This window comes from Lasiodiplodia theobromae (genome assembly GCF_012971845.1).
Source record: "Lasiodiplodia theobromae strain AM2As chromosome Unknown scaffold_4, whole genome shotgun sequence".
NCBI lineage: Eukaryota > Fungi > Ascomycota > Dothideomycetes > Botryosphaeriales > Botryosphaeriaceae > Lasiodiplodia > Lasiodiplodia theobromae.
In genome coordinates this window covers 1,192,649-1,213,257 of record NW_023336530.1, presented here as the reverse complement: position 1 = coordinate 1,213,257, position 20,609 = coordinate 1,192,649, and the positions used below count along the sequence as shown (strand labels likewise).

General features: G+C 53.8%; 7 protein-coding genes across 7 annotated transcripts; 4 read left to right on the top strand and 3 right to left on the bottom strand.

Annotated features, from left to right (window-relative positions):
- Positions 1-576: 576 nt before the first annotated feature.
- LTHEOB_1794 (Calcium calmodulin-dependent protein kinase) lies at positions 577-1,952 on the top strand (the record flags this gene model as incomplete). Its single annotated transcript, XM_035510534.1, has 4 exons — positions 577-753; positions 810-900; positions 962-1,292; positions 1,358-1,952. 4 exons carry the CDS (start codon positions 577-579, stop codon positions 1,950-1,952), a joined length of 1,194 nt encoding a protein of 397 aa, XP_035366304.1.
- Positions 1,953-3,044: 1,092 nt separating this feature from the next.
- Positions 3,045-3,855, bottom strand: LTHEOB_1793 (Hit family protein 1; the record flags this gene model as incomplete). The annotated part of the gene is made up of 4 exons (XM_035510533.1): positions 3,045-3,167; positions 3,290-3,451; positions 3,597-3,679; positions 3,819-3,855. 4 exons carry the CDS (start codon positions 3,853-3,855, stop codon positions 3,045-3,047), a joined length of 405 nt encoding a protein of 134 aa, XP_035366303.1.
- Positions 3,856-4,262: 407 nt separating this feature from the next.
- On the bottom strand, positions 4,263-5,305 carry LTHEOB_1792 (N-6 adenine-specific DNA methyltransferase 2; the record flags this gene model as incomplete). The annotated part of the gene is made up of 6 exons (XM_035510532.1): positions 4,263-4,501; positions 4,549-4,620; positions 4,671-4,785; positions 4,847-4,893; positions 5,031-5,191; positions 5,265-5,305. 6 exons carry the CDS (start codon positions 5,303-5,305, stop codon positions 4,263-4,265), a joined length of 675 nt encoding a protein of 224 aa, XP_035366302.1.
- A 225-nt stretch (positions 5,306-5,530) lies between these two features.
- LTHEOB_1791 (Metallo-beta-lactamase domain) lies at positions 5,531-8,362 on the top strand (the record flags this gene model as incomplete). Its single annotated transcript, XM_035510531.1, has 6 exons — positions 5,531-5,614; positions 5,667-5,679; positions 5,736-6,400; positions 6,453-6,470; positions 6,934-7,816; positions 8,316-8,362. The coding sequence occupies 6 exons, from the start codon at positions 5,531-5,533 to the stop codon at positions 8,360-8,362; spliced, it is 1,710 nt and encodes a 569-aa protein (XP_035366301.1).
- Positions 8,363-11,210: 2,848 nt separating this feature from the next.
- On the top strand, positions 11,211-14,570 carry LTHEOB_1790 (Serine/threonine protein kinase; the record flags this gene model as incomplete). Its single annotated transcript, XM_035510530.1, has 3 exons — positions 11,211-13,752; positions 13,817-13,957; positions 14,011-14,570. 3 exons carry the CDS (start codon positions 11,211-11,213, stop codon positions 14,568-14,570), a joined length of 3,243 nt encoding a protein of 1,080 aa, XP_035366300.1.
- A 944-nt stretch (positions 14,571-15,514) lies between these two features.
- Positions 15,515-16,480, bottom strand: LTHEOB_1789 (uncharacterized protein; the record flags this gene model as incomplete). Its single annotated transcript, XM_035510528.1, has 1 exon — positions 15,515-16,480. The coding sequence occupies one exon, from the start codon at positions 16,478-16,480 to the stop codon at positions 15,515-15,517; it is 966 nt and encodes a 321-aa protein (XP_035366299.1).
- A 2,020-nt stretch (positions 16,481-18,500) lies between these two features.
- Positions 18,501-20,504, top strand: LTHEOB_1788 (MFS multidrug transporter; the record flags this gene model as incomplete). Its single annotated transcript, XM_035510527.1, has 3 exons — positions 18,501-18,882; positions 18,939-19,187; positions 19,237-20,504. 3 exons carry the CDS (start codon positions 18,501-18,503, stop codon positions 20,502-20,504), a joined length of 1,899 nt encoding a protein of 632 aa, XP_035366298.1.
- Between the last annotated feature and the right edge of the window lie 105 nt (positions 20,505-20,609).

The following is a 20,609-nucleotide window of genomic DNA, read 5'->3' as shown; positions in this document are numbered from 1 at the left end:
ATCGACAGCGGCTACTTGACTTCTTGTTTTTCTTTGTGTGGGTAGTGAATGATATCCTCTCTGGTGCGCTGATTCGCAAGTGAAATTCCCGTTCGGATGTGTACGTTGGATGCATCCCCGCAAGGCCGCCGGGCTCGTGGAGCATTTGGTGGCGGACCCTTGATTCGACACGAGCAGCCCCGCGTCGTACATGGAACACCTGACCATGAGGGGCGTTTCACGGGCTGTTTGATGCGCTCTTTCCCCTCACAACAATTTCCGCAGTTGCGAGAGCGCGTATTCAAAATTTGAAGCCGGTGCCGTCCCGTAGTTTACGACAGGAGGCGCCGTCGCGCTGATCATACCGCTCCGCTCACAGCCCAACTTTCCGCCCCGGAACGCGCCGCCCGCGCGGCCAGCCTCGCGACACCAATCCTCTTCATTGCACCCCTCGTCGAACCGGACGGTCCAGATCCAAGGCTAAACCGGCCAACTCAGACCCACTACACGCTCCCCATCCTTCCCCGATCCACCCTCTCCCACTTCTCTCGCGCCCCGCCCGGACTTTTGTGAGCTTCAGAAGCAGTCGATCTCAACATGGCGGCACCTCCGAACGGCGCGCAAGCGCAGATACAGCCTTGCAGGTACAAGACTGGCAAGACCTTGGGTGCGGGCAGTTACTCGGTGGTCAAGGAGTGCGTCCACATCGACACTGGACGATACTATGCGGCGAAGGTGATCAACAAGCGCCTGATGGCGGGAAGGGAACATATGGTGCGTGGACGCGCTCGTCTTTCCAGCCTCGTATAGGAAGCTGATCGAGGTGCCAGGTCCGCAACGAGATTGCCGTGCTTAAGAGGGTCTCAATGGGTCACCAGAATATCCTCACGCTGGTGGACTACTTTGAGACCATGAACAACCGTAAGCTCGCCCCACGTCTTCCTCAACGTTCCTTTCAGGCGCTGATGGAACAACTCGCCAGTGTACCTTGTCACCGATCTTGCTCTTGGTGGAGAGCTCTTCGACCGCATTTGCCGCAAGGGCAGCTACTACGAGTCCGATGCCGCAGACCTCATCCGTGCCACTCTCTCAGCCGTCGCATACCTGCACGACCACGGCATTGTCCACCGTGACCTGAAGCCCGAGAACCTGCTCTTCCGCACGCCTGAGGATAATGCAGACCTTCTGATTGCCGATTTCGGATTGAGTAGGATCATGGATGAGGAGCAGTTCCACGTGCTGACCACCACCTGCGGCACGCCTGGCTACATGGCACCTGAGATCTTCAAGAAGACTGGTCACGGAAAGCCTGTGTAAGTCACACGCGGCATGCCAGATGTTGAGAGAGAGCAGAGAGGCTGACAGTTCCAAAACACAGCGACATCTGGGCCATCGGTGTGATCACCTACTTCCTCCTCTGCGGTTACACGCCGTTCGACCGCGACTCCAACCTCGAGGAGATGCAGGCCATCCTGGTGGCCGACTACTCGTTCACGCCGCTCGAGTACTGGCGCGGCGTGTCGCAGACGGCGCGCGAGTTCATCAAGCGTTGCCTGACCATCGACCCCACCAAGCGCATGACGTCTCACGAGGCCCTGTCGCACCCGTGGATCGCCGACCCCACGACCAACACGCCCCAGCCCGGCGGCGGCAAGGAGGATTTGCTGCCGACGGTCAAGAAGAACTTCAACGCCCGCCGCACGCTGCACGCCGCCATCGACACCATCCGCGCCATCAACCAGCTGCGCGCCGGCGGCGGCGCCGCGGCCGTCATGGACGGCGCCCGCAGCGGCGAGCCCGGTCGTGATCAGGGTCCCGGCGCCGGAAACATCCCGCGCCCCGTCGAGGGCGAGGAGGAAGCCATGGACATCGATGGCCGCGCCGACGGCCGCGGGCAGACGGAGGAGATGATCAGGGCGCAGGAGCAGCGTATCAGGGAGACGCAGCAGGGCATGTGGGCGGCGCAGCGGTGAGTCGGGTCCCCTTGAGATTAAAAGAATATGTGTGGACGTTTATTGCCATGTCTTGCCCTTTCGTTGCTGTCGGAAAGGCCTACCCTGTTCAATTTTTCCCCCCCTGCATGATGAACACAACTCAAATATTATACCATATTTTCTTCTGTGGGAGCAAAGTCCAGTTACTACGTTCGCAGTGACGCTTGGGAAGAGAGCGAGCAACAGAACATGCATCATGAGCGTTCGGATCTCCAGCACCAGCGGCAACAGCAGCAGCAAGGCGACGATCACCAGTTCACTGGTCCATTGTATGCGAGCAACCTGCACGACTCTCCCGTTAATGCAGGCCCTAATATTCGGGGCGAGTTTGTTGACGAGTGCCTCATGGAGGATGATGATGGGCCTCATCGTCGCCGGCACCACCATTGTTGTTTCCCTTGCGTTTTACTATGATGGGGATGATGGTAAACTTACCCCAGAACGATCCTTTGACCATCCCGTTTCGGGACAGGATCGTTGCCGGTTATGGGGGGTTTAGCGATCGGAGGCGTTGTCGGGATGAGCGAGCGGAGGATGTTGGAACTGAGGGGCGGCTTGTTATGCTATTGTACCTACGTATATTTCTTTTTCATAAGCAGAGTCGGCATAATTTTACAGTATTGATGGAGATTATATATGAGTGTTCCCACGCATGTGGAATGGGTGGCTCGGGGTTAACATTCCTGCGTCACAGAGTAATAGGTACTACGCAGCATTGTATGCTAACTTGCATGAGCTCAGCGATAGGAAGCTTGGATTTAATATCACTCATTGGCTTCACACTCGATTTCACTAAATGTCAGTCTTGCTTCGTCAAATTCGCTGAACCGCTCTTATTTCGACTCCGTCTTCAACTCCGCTGGTATATGATCACAACTTCCGCCTTCAACCACCCATACCCGCATACGCCAGCCTCCTTAAAACTCCGTTCAACCCATCAAGCGTAACTCACGCACCGCCAGCGCTCTTAATAATGCTCTCCATTTCTTTCCCCTCCTTCATAGGAATCCCTTTGTCCATTGTGTCCTATGTTCGGCCTTCGTATGCCCCAGCTTTCCTCATCTTTTTTCTTTACATCTTAGCCTTGATCTCCTCGAACAGCTTCTGCAGGTCCTCCTTGGCAGGGCTGGTGGTCGGCCAGCCAACGCCGAGGCCCTCAGTCTCGTTGGGCTTGGGGATCATGTGGAAGTGGACCTGTGGAAGAAGCAACAGCGTCAGCAACTAGGAGCGTTTTTTTTTCTTTCCCGCATTGGGGACTCTTGGAAAGAGAGTTGGGGTTGTTCTTTTGCATGTGGGAGGGAGGGGTATTATCGTACGTGATCGACAACTTGGTGCGCGATGCGGCCGTTGTTTTGCAGGATGTTGTAGTCCTCGCAGCCGACGGCGCGGGCGATGCGCGCGGCAACGGGCAGGATCTCGGTCAGCTGGTCGTCGGGGATGTCGTGCAGCTTGGCGCCGTGGTGCTTGGGGATGATGAGCTATTTTTTGCGGGGACTTTCGTTAGCAACTAATTGGCTCTCGAGAGTGGGTCTTGGGTTTGCCAGCTCTAATAGGAGCTCTGAAGTTGTTTTGATGTAGGTTATTGTGTGGTGAAAGGGCTCTAGTGAGCCATGGGAGACGTACAGAGTGACCGCGCGACAGAGGTCCGATGTCGAGGAAGGCGTAGGTCTTGTCGCTCTCGAAGAGCTTCATCGAAGGGATTTCGCCTGTGGGTAGAGATTGGATGGTATGCGGTTAGCTGTGGTGTATTCTTTCCTTCCGCTGTAGCTGCGGCGCGACGCAGGAGGGCGGGGAAGTAGAGGGAGCTATGGCTGTGCTGTGCGGCAGGTGGATAGCGTGACGTACCCTTGATGATCTTGCAGAAAATGCAGGAGGCGGCCATTGTTGCGGTGATGCTGCTGTGTTTGCTGAGGCGGAAGGGGAAGCAATGCAAGCGGTCGGGAAAGCAGAAGTTGGGAGCTCGGATGTTGATGGAATGGATAAATGGAGGTGGGGTAGCAACCGGCAAGCTGCAGGGATCACGACCTCTGACGTGAGCAAAATAGAGGGCAACCGCAAATTCGGGCCCTTAATACGATTTTATATGGTAACCGCATAGTAATTGCAATCCTATTAGTCATGAAGGTAGCCGCTTCAGTAACGGCTGTGCTGCTAATAGCTGCATTATTGCTGGTTCTCTTGGTTTTTCGCGATGAGATCTTACTCCGTCGCGTTTTTTCTCGGTCGACGCGGAAAAGCGACTGACGCATGTTCACTACTCTTGCCCATTCGCCGGTCACACCCGCTTTCCTACTCGCTGTCATCGTTCCACTTCCAGATGTCGCGAGCTTCGTAGTTGGCGTAGCAGCGGAATTCGTTGTTGAGGCAGTTGGAGTGCTGGATCTCGAAGTCGGTGGTCCGAACGCCTGCTTTGCCGTACAGTTTGCAGATCATGCTCTCCATGCGCTCGCCCGTGCAGATGATCAGGCGCTGGGCGCATGAGTCCCACGACTTGGCGAGCCAGCGGACGGTAAGGGCGGCTATGTCGGCTAGTGTGAGCGCATGGTCCAACAGCTGGGGGAACTATATATGTTACCCTTTGTCTGGCAGTCGACGCTGATGAAGGGCGGGTCGCAGATAATGCGGTCAAATTGGCCTTTGAGATCAGCTGTTTTCCAGTCAGCATCCGATACTGCTATTCAATGGGGATTTGCGTACGTGGAAGACGAGTGGGGTAAACAAAGTCGTATGGCACATATTCTTTAAACACTCCGAAACGCTCGTCGAACTCAAGCAATTTGACCTCAGGGCGGGCCTTGTACTCGCCAGATCGCTTTATGTTGGGCGATTAGCGTGCGTGGTCTTTCCGTCCTTCAAGAGGTGTCTCAACGTACGAGAAGATTCTTAAGCTGGATGAAGACGCTAGGAGCCGAGACGACGGCTATCTTGGTGTCGTCAGTGGCCCCATCGAGGAGCTGCTTGGCTAGGATGGTGGCAGTCTCGTCGTTGTACTAGCAGCCATATTAATAGGTTCATTCTTTTCTAGTGGCGAGATCATCTTGCATGCCCAGAACTGACTGGCGTTCCAGTCTTCAGTGAAGGCTTCCATGGTCAGAGGCTGGGAGCTCTTGCCGAACTCGTCCTCGGCCGCGGTCTTCAGGTCCTCAAACTGCTTGGCTCGCTGGTCACGCTCGCCAAGGAACTCCTCGAGTGCACTGAGAGCGTGCGCGGATAGCTGGCTGTTCAGGCTGTGTCAGCACACATATTGGAAAGTGAGATGGCAAAAAGCACGAAGGTGGACGAAAGACGTACGGGACGTCATCGTAGTCGTGAATGGAACCCATTGCTTGCATCGGTGGATTCACGGGCTTTTTGACTTTAGATTCAACTTGGATACCTTGGTGGAGCGCGCGGAGAGATCTCTTCCCAAGAGGCGGCGCTAAAGCTTATCGCCGTTTACTTATCTAGCCGAGGCCCGCGCGCCAATCCGGCAATGTCGCAACCGCCTCCTCCGCCTTCATCATCAACCTTCATCATGCGCGCTGATGCGGGGTGTTGCGCTGAAGCTCTACTCCACCATGGCCACCACACTCGCTGCACTTCCAGAGGTTGAGCGCCTCAGCCCCAGGGTCATCCGCATTCTTGGCGGGAACCCGGGAAAGGTAAGTTTTTATTGTTGTTTTCTATGTATTCGCGAAGCTTACCGTCGTATAGTTTACTTTGCAAGGTAACTCGGAAACCTATAGATCTCGCTTGAGCTGTATAGCAGTTGACTAGCCCCAGGCACGAACACCTACCTCGTAGGTCAGGGCCCGAAGCGTCTTTTGATCGACTCCGGCCAAGGCATGCCCGCCTGGATAGACTCACTCAAGAAAGTCCTGAAGGAAGAGAACGCGTCTGTGGACCATGCAATCCTCACTCACTGGCATCCGGACCACGTCAAAGGCGTTCCAGACTTGCTGTCATTCTCACCGACCACCAAGGTCTACAAGAACCAGCCGGATGAAGGAACCCAGCTGGACATCGCCGACGGCCAGCGCTTCGAGACGGACGGCGCCACGCTGAGGGCGTTCCACTGCCCCGGCCACACGACTGACCATATGGCTTTGATTCTGGAAGAAGAAGACGCCATGTTCACTGGTGACAACGTTCTCGGCTCCGGCACCGCTGTCTTCGAGGATTTGGCTACCTACATGGACAGTCTGGGGCGTATGGCACAGCAGTTTTCTGGACGCGCCTACCCTGGGCACGGTCCTGTGATCGAGGACGGCAAGGCAAAGGTGCTGGAGTACATCAAACATAGGCAAGAGCGGGAGGGGCAGGTTCTTGAGGTTTTGGCCAGATCGAATGGGGAGGCATCGAGCTGGCAGTCTATGCAAGTCGTCAAGGAGATTTACAAGGACGTCCCAGAGACTCTGCATGAGGCTGCACAGAGAGGGGTCCTGCAGGTACTTGGTAAGCTAACGAATGAGGGGCGAGTTACTCATGACCCTTCTGCAGAGACGTGGAAGCTGGTTGGTAAGTCTACTCTGTAAGGACTCATGCGGCTCGACTTTGACGATACAATACACGCTTAACTATTTGAAACGATCATTTTACCTTCAGATTGAATGCCAAGGTCCCCAAGACTTGGTAAACTTGAAGTCCAAAAGATGCGTAAAGACATGAGAATAATCATGGACAGATTTGTCAGGTGGCGCTGACGCTTTCCAAGGCCCATAAGGATCATGCAGCCGGACCAAAATTAGAACCATGGCCATGGAGCTGCTGCACATTTCGGTTACACAATTGCCACGTAGCGCTGGGCCTCCACGTTACAGCACAGCCTTGTTCACAACCCAACTTCAACTTTCCTTGCAACCAAGGCTCGCCTTGAAGGACGACACCTATGGCATGTTGGCCTGCTATCAAGTAGCAAAGAAAGAAGTCATCAGATCCGCCAATATAGCGTTCACAAGACTTGTTCGCGATCATGAACCAGCCAAGATTGACGACGGAGGAGTTCGAGAACGCTATCTCGAGTCTCATCACCTCAACATCAGATAAGACTTCCTCCAGGACGTGTTTCGATGATAATGTCTTCGACAAAGTCAGCAACCTTCTTGCCTGTGTTGAGCGGCAGGATTGGAGCCTCCGCCCTAGGACCTATGTCCTGCTGCGCATGATACATCGAACGGATTACATGCACCACTTTGTCCGTCACGGACTGCGAGACATCCACCTACCTTATGATCAGAAACGGCTGCCGAGCTTTCTTGACGACGTCTCGAGACACATGTTCCTGGAGAAGCAATCGGCTGTCCTTACCAAGGCGAATGACTTGGAACTTGAGAATGGCCGCCATAGACACTTCAACTTCGATGCTGATCGCTATTTTCACATTTTGGGAAACCTCGGGAATGGCAAATTTGGGGTTGTTGACCACGTACAGAGCAAACTCTCCATCAACAGATATGCTCGGAAGCGCATCTACAGAGCGAGGCCCGCCATCAGAGATAAAGAAGCCATGAGGTCATTTGAGAATGAACTCGAAAATCTGAAGCGGCTGCGGCACCAACACCTGGTCACCTATATTGGGTCTTACACAGACCCTCATTACGTGGGCATTCTTACCATTCCGGTTGCCGACTATGATCTTCAGTGGTTCCTCAAACAAACCCCGTTCCCAGCAAATGGCGTTTCTCTCTTGCGCCAATTCTTTGGCTGCCTGTGCTCGGCGGTCCAATATCTCCACATCAACAAATGCCGACATAAAGACATCAAACCTGGCAACATCCTTGTCAAGAACGGACAGGTTTATCTGACCGATTTCGGCACAGCGCGAGACTGGAGTGACCATACAAAAGCTACGACTGTGGGCCCAAGTGGACCGCACACCCCCCGCTATGCGGCGCCTGAAGTTATAAACTACGAGCCCAGAAATCAAAGTGCAGATATTTGGTCTCTCGGTTGCGTTTATCTTGACATGTTGGTACGTAAAGCCAAAGCATCCTTCAGGGCGCGTTTGCAATTGTAAAAGCTAATTGAAGATCAGACTGTCATCAAAGGCAAAACGGTAAACGAAATGACCGAATTTTTCTCAAAGTCCGGCTCGGGCGGAACTTCCCCACAAAACAACCGCCAAGCGCTCGATTCGTGGTTGAACCAGCTCAAAGCGGACCGACAAGATAACGAGCCAATCCAGTGGATAACGCAAATGCTGAGTCCTGTCCGTTCGAACAGGCCTTCGGCTGAATCGCTGCTCGAAATAATTTTCGAGTATGAGGATGAACACGTTTATTACGGGTTTTGCTGCTCAACACTTGAAGAGTCAGACTTGGATATCACATATGACGGCTCGGAGTTACTGAACGAGACCGACAGTAAGAGCGCTTTCGGTGCTGTTCCTCCGCTTCCTCCACGCGCTGTAGAGCAACATGATGGTCTCCCAACAAGAGATCCACAAGGCGAGGAATATCCTTATCTGGCACGATCACACAGACACGGTAGCCGGGACAAGTCGCGGAAGGTGACGAGATCCACCGCTGCTGATTACAACGAAAAGCCTCGCACCAGAAGTTGTTGCATACTATGAAGGGAAGTCTCAGCCGAAAGCATCCCATCTGCGTACCGAGCCTCCAAGGCATATGCATGAATATGGCTACTCATCGCCTAGCATACCTTCTACCTCTGATAGGGAAAAGGAGAAAGAAAGCCGAAATGCAACCGCATCTCGAAAGACGAGGACTGCGTACCGGTATCGTCGCGATGGCGGTGTTGCAGTAAGCACGGACGATGACATCTACAATACTATTACTATTGAGCTGGAGTTAGCTTAGTTAGCTGAGCAGAGTATATAGCCGCCTCCCAGTTAGCCACCCTCTCAGCCCTCATGTCTCTCATTCAGTACATCCAATACAGGCGATTTTCATCACGTATTGCAACATCGTCTCCCCCTTTCGCACCTGCGCAACGCTGGTCTTTTTATACCATTTCATCAGCTCCTCCAGTTGTAGCTGCTGCCCCATACTCAAAAACTCCACCTCAGCCACACGCCCTTCAAGCTTCCTCACTCTCTGCCTCAAGACCGCCTCCACACCACTCCCATCTATAGGCCCCTCGCAATCACCTTCAGGCAATCCCACCACCCTCCCCACTTCCCCCGTCCTCATAATCCGGACCGCGCACCCTGCGGGCCCCCACACCTCCTCGTTTCACCGCCGCACCAGCCGCGCCAGCTCGACCCGGCGTGCAGGGCGGCGTTAAGCTGGGCAAGGAAAGACTAGGACGACGAGGGCGTGATGGGGATGGTGGGGATGCGCAGGGCGGTGAGGAAGGGGACGGGGCATGCGGGATGAGTTGCGAGAGGACGATTGGGCGGGTGAGAGAACGGGGAATGGGAGGTGGAAGGGGTTGGTTGGGCTGGTGATGGTGGCGGTCTGTAGCGAATGTACTGGCTCACAAGAGCTGCGGACCGTCATCTGGTTATACCCCTTTAATTCCGCCTTGATGTCCCATGGGCTCTGCGTGTACTCAACGCTCAAATGGGGAAGAAGAGCGCGGTCACGGTATATAGATGTGTAGTTTTCTTCCATTGACGTCCAAGTGCTGGCGATTGACTGCAGTGATAGCCAGTAAATGGCATAAGGGAACAAATTGAAGTTAAAGTGCTTAGTATTGGCGCCCTTGTGCACAATAGGAGGAGAGTACCTGAACAGTTTCGGAATTGGGAGTATGGACTCCTCATCACGCCTTTCCGCCGTGGTGATGATGGGGGATTGAAAGTTGATTTCGTTATTGTGCGGTGGCCTAGGGTGGTGGATGGTGGACTGGCAGCTGTAGAGTTTGGATGGAGCTGTAGGAGTATGGATGGGGGTGGTGTTGTGTATTTGTCGTTTACGATGAGTTGAACGGGCTACAGGAGGCCGTTTTATAGGACCCTTTGGCTCACCCCTTACTTGGAAATCTCACTGCCTTATTGTGAATAACCTCTGCTACATTTACAACTGTAGCATACTGGGTTTCCCGATTGGGAGGAGTGCGCGAGCGCCTAACCGAATGAGGTAGGCCGAAGAATTCTGTTCTGTGATAGAGAGAAAAGACGTTCGATAACATTTCAGTGTCGATCGGATGGCTCCAGTCCATTCCTGGTTCGTCTGGCGAGGAGTGCATGTGGTTGATAACAGTGCTGTGTTGTCACGACTTGTGTTGCGTATACCCTGGTCATCGACGTGGGTACAGGGGGGTATCGCAGCCGACGGCTAGCGTGAATTTATTTTTCGCTCATACCATGGGTAGTTGAATCTATCGTCCGGACGTGAATGTATAATTATTAATTCCACGTTTACATCCTAATGATAGCTTCAACTACCCATAAATGTTCTTTTTCATTAAAAAAAAAAAAGAGTTGAGGCATACTTACGCTATGTTCTAGAGCCCTGCTATTCTTCGCGCTAGCCATCGGCTGCAGTAACCCCCTGTAGAATGGAATGGGATGCAGGCTTATCTGCATGCTTACGCCAAATAGTACGGTGTCAGCACGACCATCACATGGCACGCTTCGAACGATATTGATACAGAATTATCGCGTGGAGAAAAAAAAAAAGTACTACCCACGAGTGTATTGAAGAAGTTATGGCCTTCTTCATCAAACAGTAAAACATGCATAGAATATAGAGTGACTTATGTGGTGCGAGTTGGGCGCATTCTGTGTAGCTTACCTAACTCAAACCGGAAGCAATACGGCCCTCATGATCATTTTCGTGTTCGTGATGTCACTGAAGTCATCCCTGCAGGTAAATTTAGGCAAGCTTTTGAGACGGGGCCACGTAGGGGCCACATAGCTGAGTAAGTTCCCTTATCCGTCCATAGAGCTTGTATGACAACCGTGAAACTTGGAGTACAGGTTGCCACATGCAAGGCAAGATTAATCACAGTCGCTCGCGTCGAATAATCTTTGCTATATGTCACTAAGACTGTGTATATCAGTGCATGATATTGCTTCTCCATTGTAAGTGATCAACGTTGCTAGGAGTGTGATGTCAGCTTAGGGTGACGCTTGGCGGCCTCGCTTCAGCCCGCGGCTTGCATGAGACCCGTGCTATTAATACCTAGTCTAGGAAGGCAAGGCGTAAGGCTTAGAGCTGAGCGGGAATCCTATTCACCCCGCAAAATAGGACTTGCTAACGTGCCCACGCTTATTTGAACTTTGAAACGATCTCCTCGCATCTCGATGATCACATTTCGAACGCGCAGAGCCACCAGAGGGCCCCATTTGAAATGCCCCAGAATTCGAGCGAGCGTCTCGCTGCTTACTTCCCCGCTGCGCCTATCGGAAGCCTTGCGCCACCCCGCCGATATACCGACACCGACATCGAAGAGATAGCGGCCCTTCTCGAGGACCATGAGAAGCAATGGAGCAGTGTTCCTCGCACCTACATCGTCCTCCGAACGATTGGTCACCTGGACCTACTCAATAAACTGATCCAACTCGGCTTCACCGACCACTGCTTCCCCGTCAAGGCATCGGTTCTGCCGCCTCGCCTGCAGCCGTCCGTGCGCAACGCCATCGTGCAGGCCCAATCCATCATCATCACAAAGTCGCTGGACCTGGAAAAGGGAGAATACGGAAAGCACTGGCATTTTGCCAAGGGAGAGCCGCAGCCTTTCAAGGTGATTGGCTTGCTGGGCGCCGGAGGCTACAGCCATGTGCATCGCATCAGGAGCACCATCAGCTTCAAGGAATACGCACTGAAACGAGTCCGCCGCCGTCGAGCGTTCGGGAACAATTCCAAGGAATCCGTGCGCCAATTCACCGCCGAGATGAAGTTGCTCAAGTCTCTGAGTCACAGGCATATGGTGGAATATGTCGGAAGCTACACGGATCCTTCAAACCTTGGCATCTTAATGGCTCCAGTTGCGGACAAAAACCTTGCTGAGTACCTCGAGACCGTCTCGGATCAACCAGAGAATCTACGAAAGAATGAACTAGTCACACTTCGTAGCTTCTTCGGCTGCTTGGCATCTGCACTACAGTATTTGCATGACAGATCTATCTGCCATGGAGACATCAAGCCAGAGAACGTGCTCGTTGACGGTGGTAATGTTTTGTTCACCGATTTCGGATTTTCGAAGGAGAACACCGGCAGCACTACGTCTGGCATCACAAATACGACCCCGCGTTATGCACCACTGGAGGTTCTTTCCGGAGATCCCCGGAATGCATCGGCAGATGTCTGGTCCTTGGGGTGCCTCTTTCTCGAGATGGTTCTTGTGCTCAAAGAGAAAGACGTCTCTTTTCTGAAAGCGTACTTTCTCAGGAATGGATCTAAAGAGCCATACGCATCCAGGAATCCCGATGCTGTGGAGAAGCTGCTCAGGGAACTGAGGTTCCTCGGGAATGGTTTCGACAACATACTGCTGGACTTGATGACCGATATGCTGAAAGAAGACCGTTTCTCTCGGCCAAAAGCTGCCGAAGCACTCGCGATCTTATCAACACCCTCTTTCGACGATCCTGCGGTGCGATTTTGCGGTCTGTGTTGCCTTGGAGATGAGGTTTCTGATTCGCACGATAGCTTATGCGAGGATCTTTACATGCCGGGGGAGAAAGATCCCTTACCCACCTTCTCGCTCGAGGAAAACTTCAGGGAAGTTTCCGCCGACACGATCCAAGCCGCGAGCGACAATCCCCGGGTCTTGGAAAGTTTTGGGGGTCAACCATTCGAAAACCAACAGCCGGAAAGCCAATCACCTGAAATTCGTCCACCGGAAAACGAACCATCGGAAAGCCAACCCAGCGAAAGTCCACCGCTCGAAATAAATCTCTTTGAAAGCGAATCCGTTGGGAATCAGCTATCAAATAGTCACTCCCTCGAAAGCCAACCGCTTTCGGACGAGTCTTCCGACGGGGACCAAATGGAAACATCGGTTGAGAGAGGAGGGCCTATTGATGACAGTACCCTCCAAATCCCAAGTGATCACCAGGAGAGCCATATGGAGGACGAATCAGGCCCGTCGGTTGAAGACAGCACAAAACCAGCAGAAGAGATGTCCATGGAACAACCTCGAGCAAGATACTTTCATGGATCAGCTGAAATCCCAGATTCTGATCAGAAGTCAGATGTAGACAGAGCTGAGATCAAGAACCGTGCTGACAATGCAAATTCAATGCTCGAGATTCCAGGAAACCTTGACAGGCCCACAGAAGAATTCCAACCCGCGGAGATGAATGTCTCATCTATGAGGCTCTTACTGGAGCGTGAAGCCCTCGCTGTCTTTGGAGTTGCGACTGCTGTCAATCTGAAACAGCAGTCATATAAGGCGGTGGGACAGCAAGGAAAATTTATCCAGCAGGAAGACTTTGGCAAACAAGACGTGGATCAGCAGAACAACTTGAACCCACCGGACAGCGTGGGCCAACAGCACCAAGCAGAGCGGCAGGATGAACTGGAACAGCAAAAGGAAATATATCAGCAGTACAAACAGGATCAACAGGATGGTGCGAGCCAGCAAGGCGAGGTTGACCAGCAGGAAATATCGAATCGGAACTTGTACAAGTTCTTGCCATTCAACGTTTCTACGGGACCACCTTCCATCACTGTGTCACAGGACGGGTCCTTACCATCAGACTCTCCGAAAACATCGCCAAGCTTCTCCATACCACGCCTGTTCAAGTCAAAAAACAATGAAAGCCGAAAACCCAAACTTTCCAAGCGCCTTACAACACTACTCCGTCGGCCCCTATCTCGCAACAAAAACCCGGAAAGCTCTCAAAGTAGTAAGAGCTGTCTTGTTCAGATTTGCCAAGAAAACAGAAAAGGTATTTAACATATTGAGCTATCCAGGCCCGAAAACGTATATGTCCGCTGACATCAAAGTTATAGGCATCTTCGGTGCCAGTCTCGAGGATACCCTCAAACATGCCGGGGTGGCAGTAGGAATCTTTGACGAGAGCGATGAAGCATATGTTTTTGGATCAGTGCCTCTTGTAGTGGCGCAATGTGGTGTGTTTCTGAAAGAAAAGGGTAAGTTTATCCCAGCGTCATGTCAGGAAGGTTCTTATGCTAACTGGATCCAGCCCTTGATGTCAAAGAGATATTCACCATGAACTCCGATGAGATGGTGAACTCAGATCTATGTCTGGAGTTCAACGCCTCCCCGCATTACGGCAAAGACATCGACTGGAGCAAGTATACCGCGCAGGACGCGGCAAACATGATCATATACTATCTCGAGTGGCTACCCGGGCCCGTGATTCCCCCACAGCTGTACAACAGGTTCACGCAACTTGTTCGCGACGAGGATTTTGTTGCATCTTTCGCAGCGGGTAAAGCTTTGCCAAATGCCGAGTTTTGGATCAAGCACTACCAGCAACTGATTCAAGAGCTGTCTCTCGCGAACGCGCGGCTGCTGCTCTATCTTCTTGATGTCCTGGCCGTGTTCACCAGCGACTCGGGCATCAACCGCATGAACTTTGAGCGGCTGGCAAAGCTGTTCACCGGGAGCCTTCTGAAGGGCTTGAATCACGAGTTTAATGACAGCAAAAGCTACCTTGTACTTGTTTTCCTTATAGTGAACTCGAACAGGTTCCTCTTGAGCGGGTTTGTGGAGTCAAATTGGCGATACAAGGGCGATTGATCATTTGTCAATGCACATTAAAGGGGATGTCTATTTTGTTTCATATTATACCAATACGTGTACATAATCTATCTTCAACCCTGAAAAATCCTCTTTGAAAGTTTGCGCGCTGATTAATTGCGGTTTTATTTAGTGCTTGGCCTGACGAAAAGTTGATCACAGTTTTCAACACATCTGAGAAGTGCAACGGCAGAATCTTTCCGCAATAACCTTTATATCTAAAGACTTGGAAGGCGAAACGCCACTGACAGACAAATCGCCTTTCCTTGAGTCCAACGGGAGATTCCTAGACGGTTGCTCTCTGTAACATAGAATATGCGACTCATTGGCATAGTCGTTCTGGAGCGCCCAAATGTCGTCGCATCTTGCAATACCGCCGGCCTGATTTCCCTACCGGTCGCTTTATCCTTTACCCACTCCACATAACCGGGGAAAATCTTCCAATAAGCCTACAAGAATACTATCACATGTCAACCATATCGCAGAGCATGGCATGTGCGAAAGCAGCCAACTCTCCCGGGCTCGGAGAGCCCTCCAAGTTACGGAACATGAGATAGCATACTCCAGCAAGAAGAAGAGAGGTCGTTTTTAACTTGATCAACAAACTATGTGCTCATACACAAACTATATGAACCAGAAAGCTAGTTTGTGTATGGTTCGTGTATGAGCGCATAGTTTGTTGATCAGTCATTTAGGTTAAGGTTGCTCCTCCGCCTATCGTGGAGCTAAGACCAACGTTACGGCGACCACACACCATCACTTCACACATTAGCCACATATCCACAGTATCAGCAAAAAAACACTTTTCTTGATCCAAAAAGAGATTTCATTCAAATCGACCCTTCAGGTCCGCTTACTTGACTTCGCCTCAAGCGAAGCGGGGAATGCACCCCTCCTCCCTCTAACCCACCCCTGCTGTGCAGGGGTGTTCAAAAAAAAAAACTCTACCGACACTGCAACCCCGCCAACCTCCTCTGCCTCCTCAACCTCTCCTCAAAATCTCTCACCTTCCCCTCCAGCTCCTCCCTCTTTTTCTTTGCCGCGTCCTCCTCCTCCTCCTCACCCCTCCTCCTCGCCTTCTCCCCCAGCCTCTCCTTCACCCCCTCCACCCACCTCACATCCAACCTCCGCCCGCCGACCGCCACCCGATCGCACGCCTCCCACCTCCCCACGAGCCCGGGCCACTTGCCCCCCAACCACCCGCGCATCTCCTCCGCCGCCGCCGGCTCCACGGCGCCCCTCCGCGCGAACCCGGCCGTCCGCCGCACCACCTCCTTCACCAGCCTTCCACCCTCGTCGTCGTCGCTGCCCTCGCCCTCGTTGAACCCGGTGGCTAGGGTGTCGACGGCGTCGACGAACTCGGCGAGGCTGAGCGGCGCACAGCGCAGGCGGGATTCGATAAGGGCGCGCAGCTCTGCCTCGGCGACGGGCACGCGCAGGGCGCGGGCGGCGGCGTGGAGGCGGAGGAGCTGGCGCCAGTTGTCGATGGCACCGGCGGCTGCTGGTAGCAGCGGTTGGGTGGCGGTGTTTTGTGAGGGGTGTTGGCAGGATTGCTTGAGCCACTGGATGAGCAGCTCGAGGGCGGCGGGGGTGCAGGAGGTGGGTGGGAGGGTGATGGTTCGGGAGGGTTGTTGGGTGGGTGTAGCGGAGGGCGAGGAGGAGGAAGAAGAAGGAGCGGGGGATGAGGAGGGGGTCGATGGGGTAGTGGTGGTGGTGGTGTTGACGCCGTCGGCGACGGTGAGTTGGGCGGCGGCGAGGTGGGAGAAGGCGAACAGCATGCGGCGGGGCAGCGAGGGGATGGTGTGGGTCATGCCGATGGAGGGCATGGGGAGGGCGAGGGAGATGGTGGGGCCGGTGAGGAGGGCCTTGCGAGCCGAGTGGGGGAGTCGGAGTGGATTGGAGGTCGTCATGACTTACCGGTGATGGATATTTTTGGGTTGAACCTGTGTGAAATGGTAAGATATTATTCCCAAGTTAATTTCGTTTGAAGGTAAGGTTGGTAGTGTCGGAGCTGGAACGTTTGTGGGAGGTGCGCTGAGTCTCAAGTAGATATAAGACGTCTGGCGACATCATTGTTTCCATTGTCCGTGAAATGGATCGCGCAGTACAGACAAAGCCATGTTGTCTTGAATTGTTCGTGAACAATGTCGTAGTTTCGAACATGACGTAGAACAAAGAAATGCTAGAACTTCCAAATTCTGGTCCGGACGATAGCTCCAACTACCCATGTATGTTATTTTTCGAAGACAAAGCTGAGGCATGATCACTTGGAGATATCGGGGTTTTCGGCGAGTTCTGAAACGACTCAAGATTTCGGCGAACGGGAAGTTTAAGTGCGAGGCGTATTTGTAAGTGATAGACGCGAGTGCTCGGACTCGGTGTCCTTGGCGCGTAAATAGGCTTTCTCAACTGCACCGCATGACCCCTTTAACCCGTTGCTATGCGAGAGGCATGTCTGGAGTTACGAATGCAGAATCGAAAGGGAAACGTACGAGCCTCGGCAAAGGGGCGTTTTGTGAAATGTTGAAAGGGGAAGCTTTGCTGGCGGCTTGGCGGTAGCCACAGTAAAGAAGGTGTGGATCTGTGGCGTCAGCCATGCAGGTGCAATCTCCGAGGCTGAATGCTTCTTGAGACATGAAATCAAGATTTCCAACGTGTTTTGGGGTCTTGCATGTGTGTTCAGGTGAGGGATGTGTCTTTGGTAGGAAGGGGGGAATGCAAACGACGGGTCGGACCAGGGATGTGGGCGGGGTGTTGGTGCTGCGATGGATACGTAGATGGCAAGATGGACCAAAGAGCCAAGAGCGGGACGGCGCGTAACGGCCGACAAGGTCGACTTGTCTGTGATCGTCGTGAATCCAGATGCGATGTGCAGGGCGGGAGTTGCCGACGGCCGAATGGTGTGAATTTGCGGGCCTTCGCTCGGTTTCGGCAGGCTCTGAGCATCCGGGGAAACTTACGTGGCCGAATATTTCCAATCGTACGTCCTGCAATTTTTTTTTCTCTTTGACTGTTTGGCTTTTCTTGGTACGCGGACAAATGCTTTAACTCCGGCCGAAAGAACGAGGGCGCAGCAACGAAGGAAGGACTGGCGCGCGTCAGGCCTGACTAAAGCTTGTCTGCACATGACCCCATTGTCACCGAAGGACCGGGATAACTCTAGTAACGGAAGTAGGTAGTAGTTGATGCCTGAAGGGCTGGAGGCTGCATGTAGCGTAGTCGCATGGGTCGGCGATCCCGACGCGGTGGTTCTTCAATCCGAAGACGGAGTGCTACTGTACAACGACGGCGCGCTGTTCACCGCTGACAGAAAGAAGTGGCACGGTCTCACCCCACCCTTCAGCACTGCCCCTTTCGGCTTCGGCGTGTGGAGCGGCGAAAAGGCGACACGGTGTTGCGAGTGAGACATCAGAAAAGGGAAGGAGATGCGATACGACCGATTACGTCCGTTTCAAAACCCAGCGCCGCTCGATTTTCATGCCGGCAAGCGGATCCACAGCCTCGGCCGAAATGTGCCAAGCCCGTGCACAACTAAGTTCTAGAAGCCGCGACGGAAGGAGCCTTAACTAGAACCAGAGCCGCAAAAGGCTTGTCTGCCGCTGTGCCGCCCTGATTGGCCGCCATTCCGGATGCCGGTCTGCAAAGTAGCCGAGGCGCAAAAGTTGTGCACGATCAGTCAGCCGGCAGATGGCACGCACACGGGCGCTTTTGTGCCCGAGCGTGATGTCATCTAGGCCCGCTGTAGAGATTCTCTTAACGCCGCTACAATGCATCCAGCCCACTGGTTCTTTTATAGTACGCCCTGTCTCGCTCTCCAACCTGCCGATCCACAAACCGCCCGTCGCTCACAATCACAGCGCACCCCTCCCTGCAAACCGCAGTGCGCTTTATTCACACCTCACCTGACGCACAGACTCCCTTTGAACAAAAATGGCGGCCGAAAAGGACGTCGAGTCTGGCCGCATTGCGAGAATCTCGCATTTCAAGCGTGTCTTCGACCAAGCAGCAATCAACGACGACATCATCAACGCACACTATGAAGGCGCCGGAACCGAAGAAGATCCTTACATCGTCGCCTGGCTCGATGACGACCCAGTCAACCCCATGAACTACCCCATCGTCGTCAAGTGGACCATCACCGCCCTGGTTGCCATTGCCACCCTGGCCGTCGCTTTCGTCTCATCGGCCTACTCGGGTGGCATTCGCGAAATCATTGTCGAATTCGGTGTCGTCCAGATCATCGCAACACTAGGTGTCTCGCTATTCGTCTTGGGCTTTGCCATTGGTCCGCTGATTTGGGCTCCCATGAGTGGTGCGTTCACATGTCCTGTTTCAGTAATCGCTAAGACAAGTGCTGACACGCTGCAGAACTGTTTGGTCGCCAGTTCCTCTTCTTCGGCACTTACATGCTTCTCACTGCCTTCAACGCTGGCGCCGCCGGTGCCAACAGCATTGGAACCTTGATTGTTCTGCGATTCCTCGCCGGTTCCTTCGGTTCCTCGCCGCTTACCAACGCTGGTGGTGTCATTGCCGACATGTTCCCTGCTGCCCAGCGCGGTCTGGCTACCAGCCTGTTCGCTACTGCTCCCTTCCTCGGTCCTGTCATTGGCCCCATCGGTAAGTAGCTCTCTTATACGTATTACGAATGGCACTAACGCATGTGCAGTCGGTGGCTTCGTCGGTCAGACTGTCGGCTGGCGCTGGGTTGAAGGCGTCATGGCCATCTTCACTGGTGTTCTCTGGCTCGTCTGTGGCCTCTTCGTCCCCGAGACCTACTCTCCTGTCCTCCTCCGCAAGCGCGCCGCTAAGCTGTCCAAGATCACCGGCAAGGTCTACATGAGCCGCGCCGATGCCGAGCAGGGCAAGGTCACCATTGGCGAGGCCTTCAAGACGGCTCTTTCTCGCCCCTGGATCCTGCTGTTCCAAGAGCCCATCGTCCTCTTGCTCTCCATCTACATGGCCATCATTTACGGAACCCTGTACATGATGTTCGGTGCCTTCCCCATCGTCTACCAGCAGGGCCGTGGTTGGTCCTCTGGTATCGGTGGCCTGGCATTCCTGGGCGTTGCAGTTGGCATGCTTGCCGCAGTCATCTACTCGATCTTCGACAACAAGCGCTACATCAAGGTCATGCAGAGCTCGGCTTCTGGATTCGCCCCGCCCGAAGCCCGTCTGCCCCCGGCACTCATCGGTTCCATCGCCATGCCTATCGGTCTGTTCTGGTTTGCGTGGACCAACTACCCCAACATCCACTGGATGGCTAGTATCGCAGCTGGCGCGCCTTTCGGCTTCGGCATGGTTCTGGTCTTCCTCTCCATCATGAACTACCTCATCGATGCTTACCTCATCTTCGCCGCCTCGGTCCTCGCCGCCAACGCCGTCCTCCGTTCGCTGTTTGGTGCCGCATTCCCGCTCTTCACCTCGTACATGTATGCCGACCTCGGCATCCACTGGGCCTCGTCCATCCCCGCTTTCCTCGCCCTCGCCTGCGTGCCCTTCCCCTTCCTCTTCTACAAGTACGGCCCGGCCATCCGCGCGCGCTGCAAGTACGCTGCCCAGGCCGCCGCCTTCCTCGAGAAGCTCAGGGGCCAGGCTGCCGAACAGACACCCGATGAGGATAGCGTCTCTGACGCCGAGACGCAGAAGGAGGATGAGACGGTTTCTTCGCCCAGCACTTCGCACCACCAGCACGAGCAGCGCGAGCCTGTGGACGAGAGCCTCGAGGATGACGACCACAAGGAGGACGAGGGCCGCTTCGCAGCCATCAAGACGCAACCGAACCAGCTGCACAAGACTCACACCAACGCCAGCACCCGCACCGCCCGGAGCGTCACGTACGAGGCGAACCCCTTCGATATCGACCGCGTCAACACGCACGAGAGCTTCGCTGGCCACAAGACCAGGAGCCGCGCCAACTCGGTTGCCAGGAAATAAGCACTCTTTCTGCATTGTAAAAAAATGTTTTCAGCTGTTTTTCAGTTCAGCCACATACCCGCATGGTTTTGAGCGCCGGAGTTGGTCTGGGTTTTTCATGATATC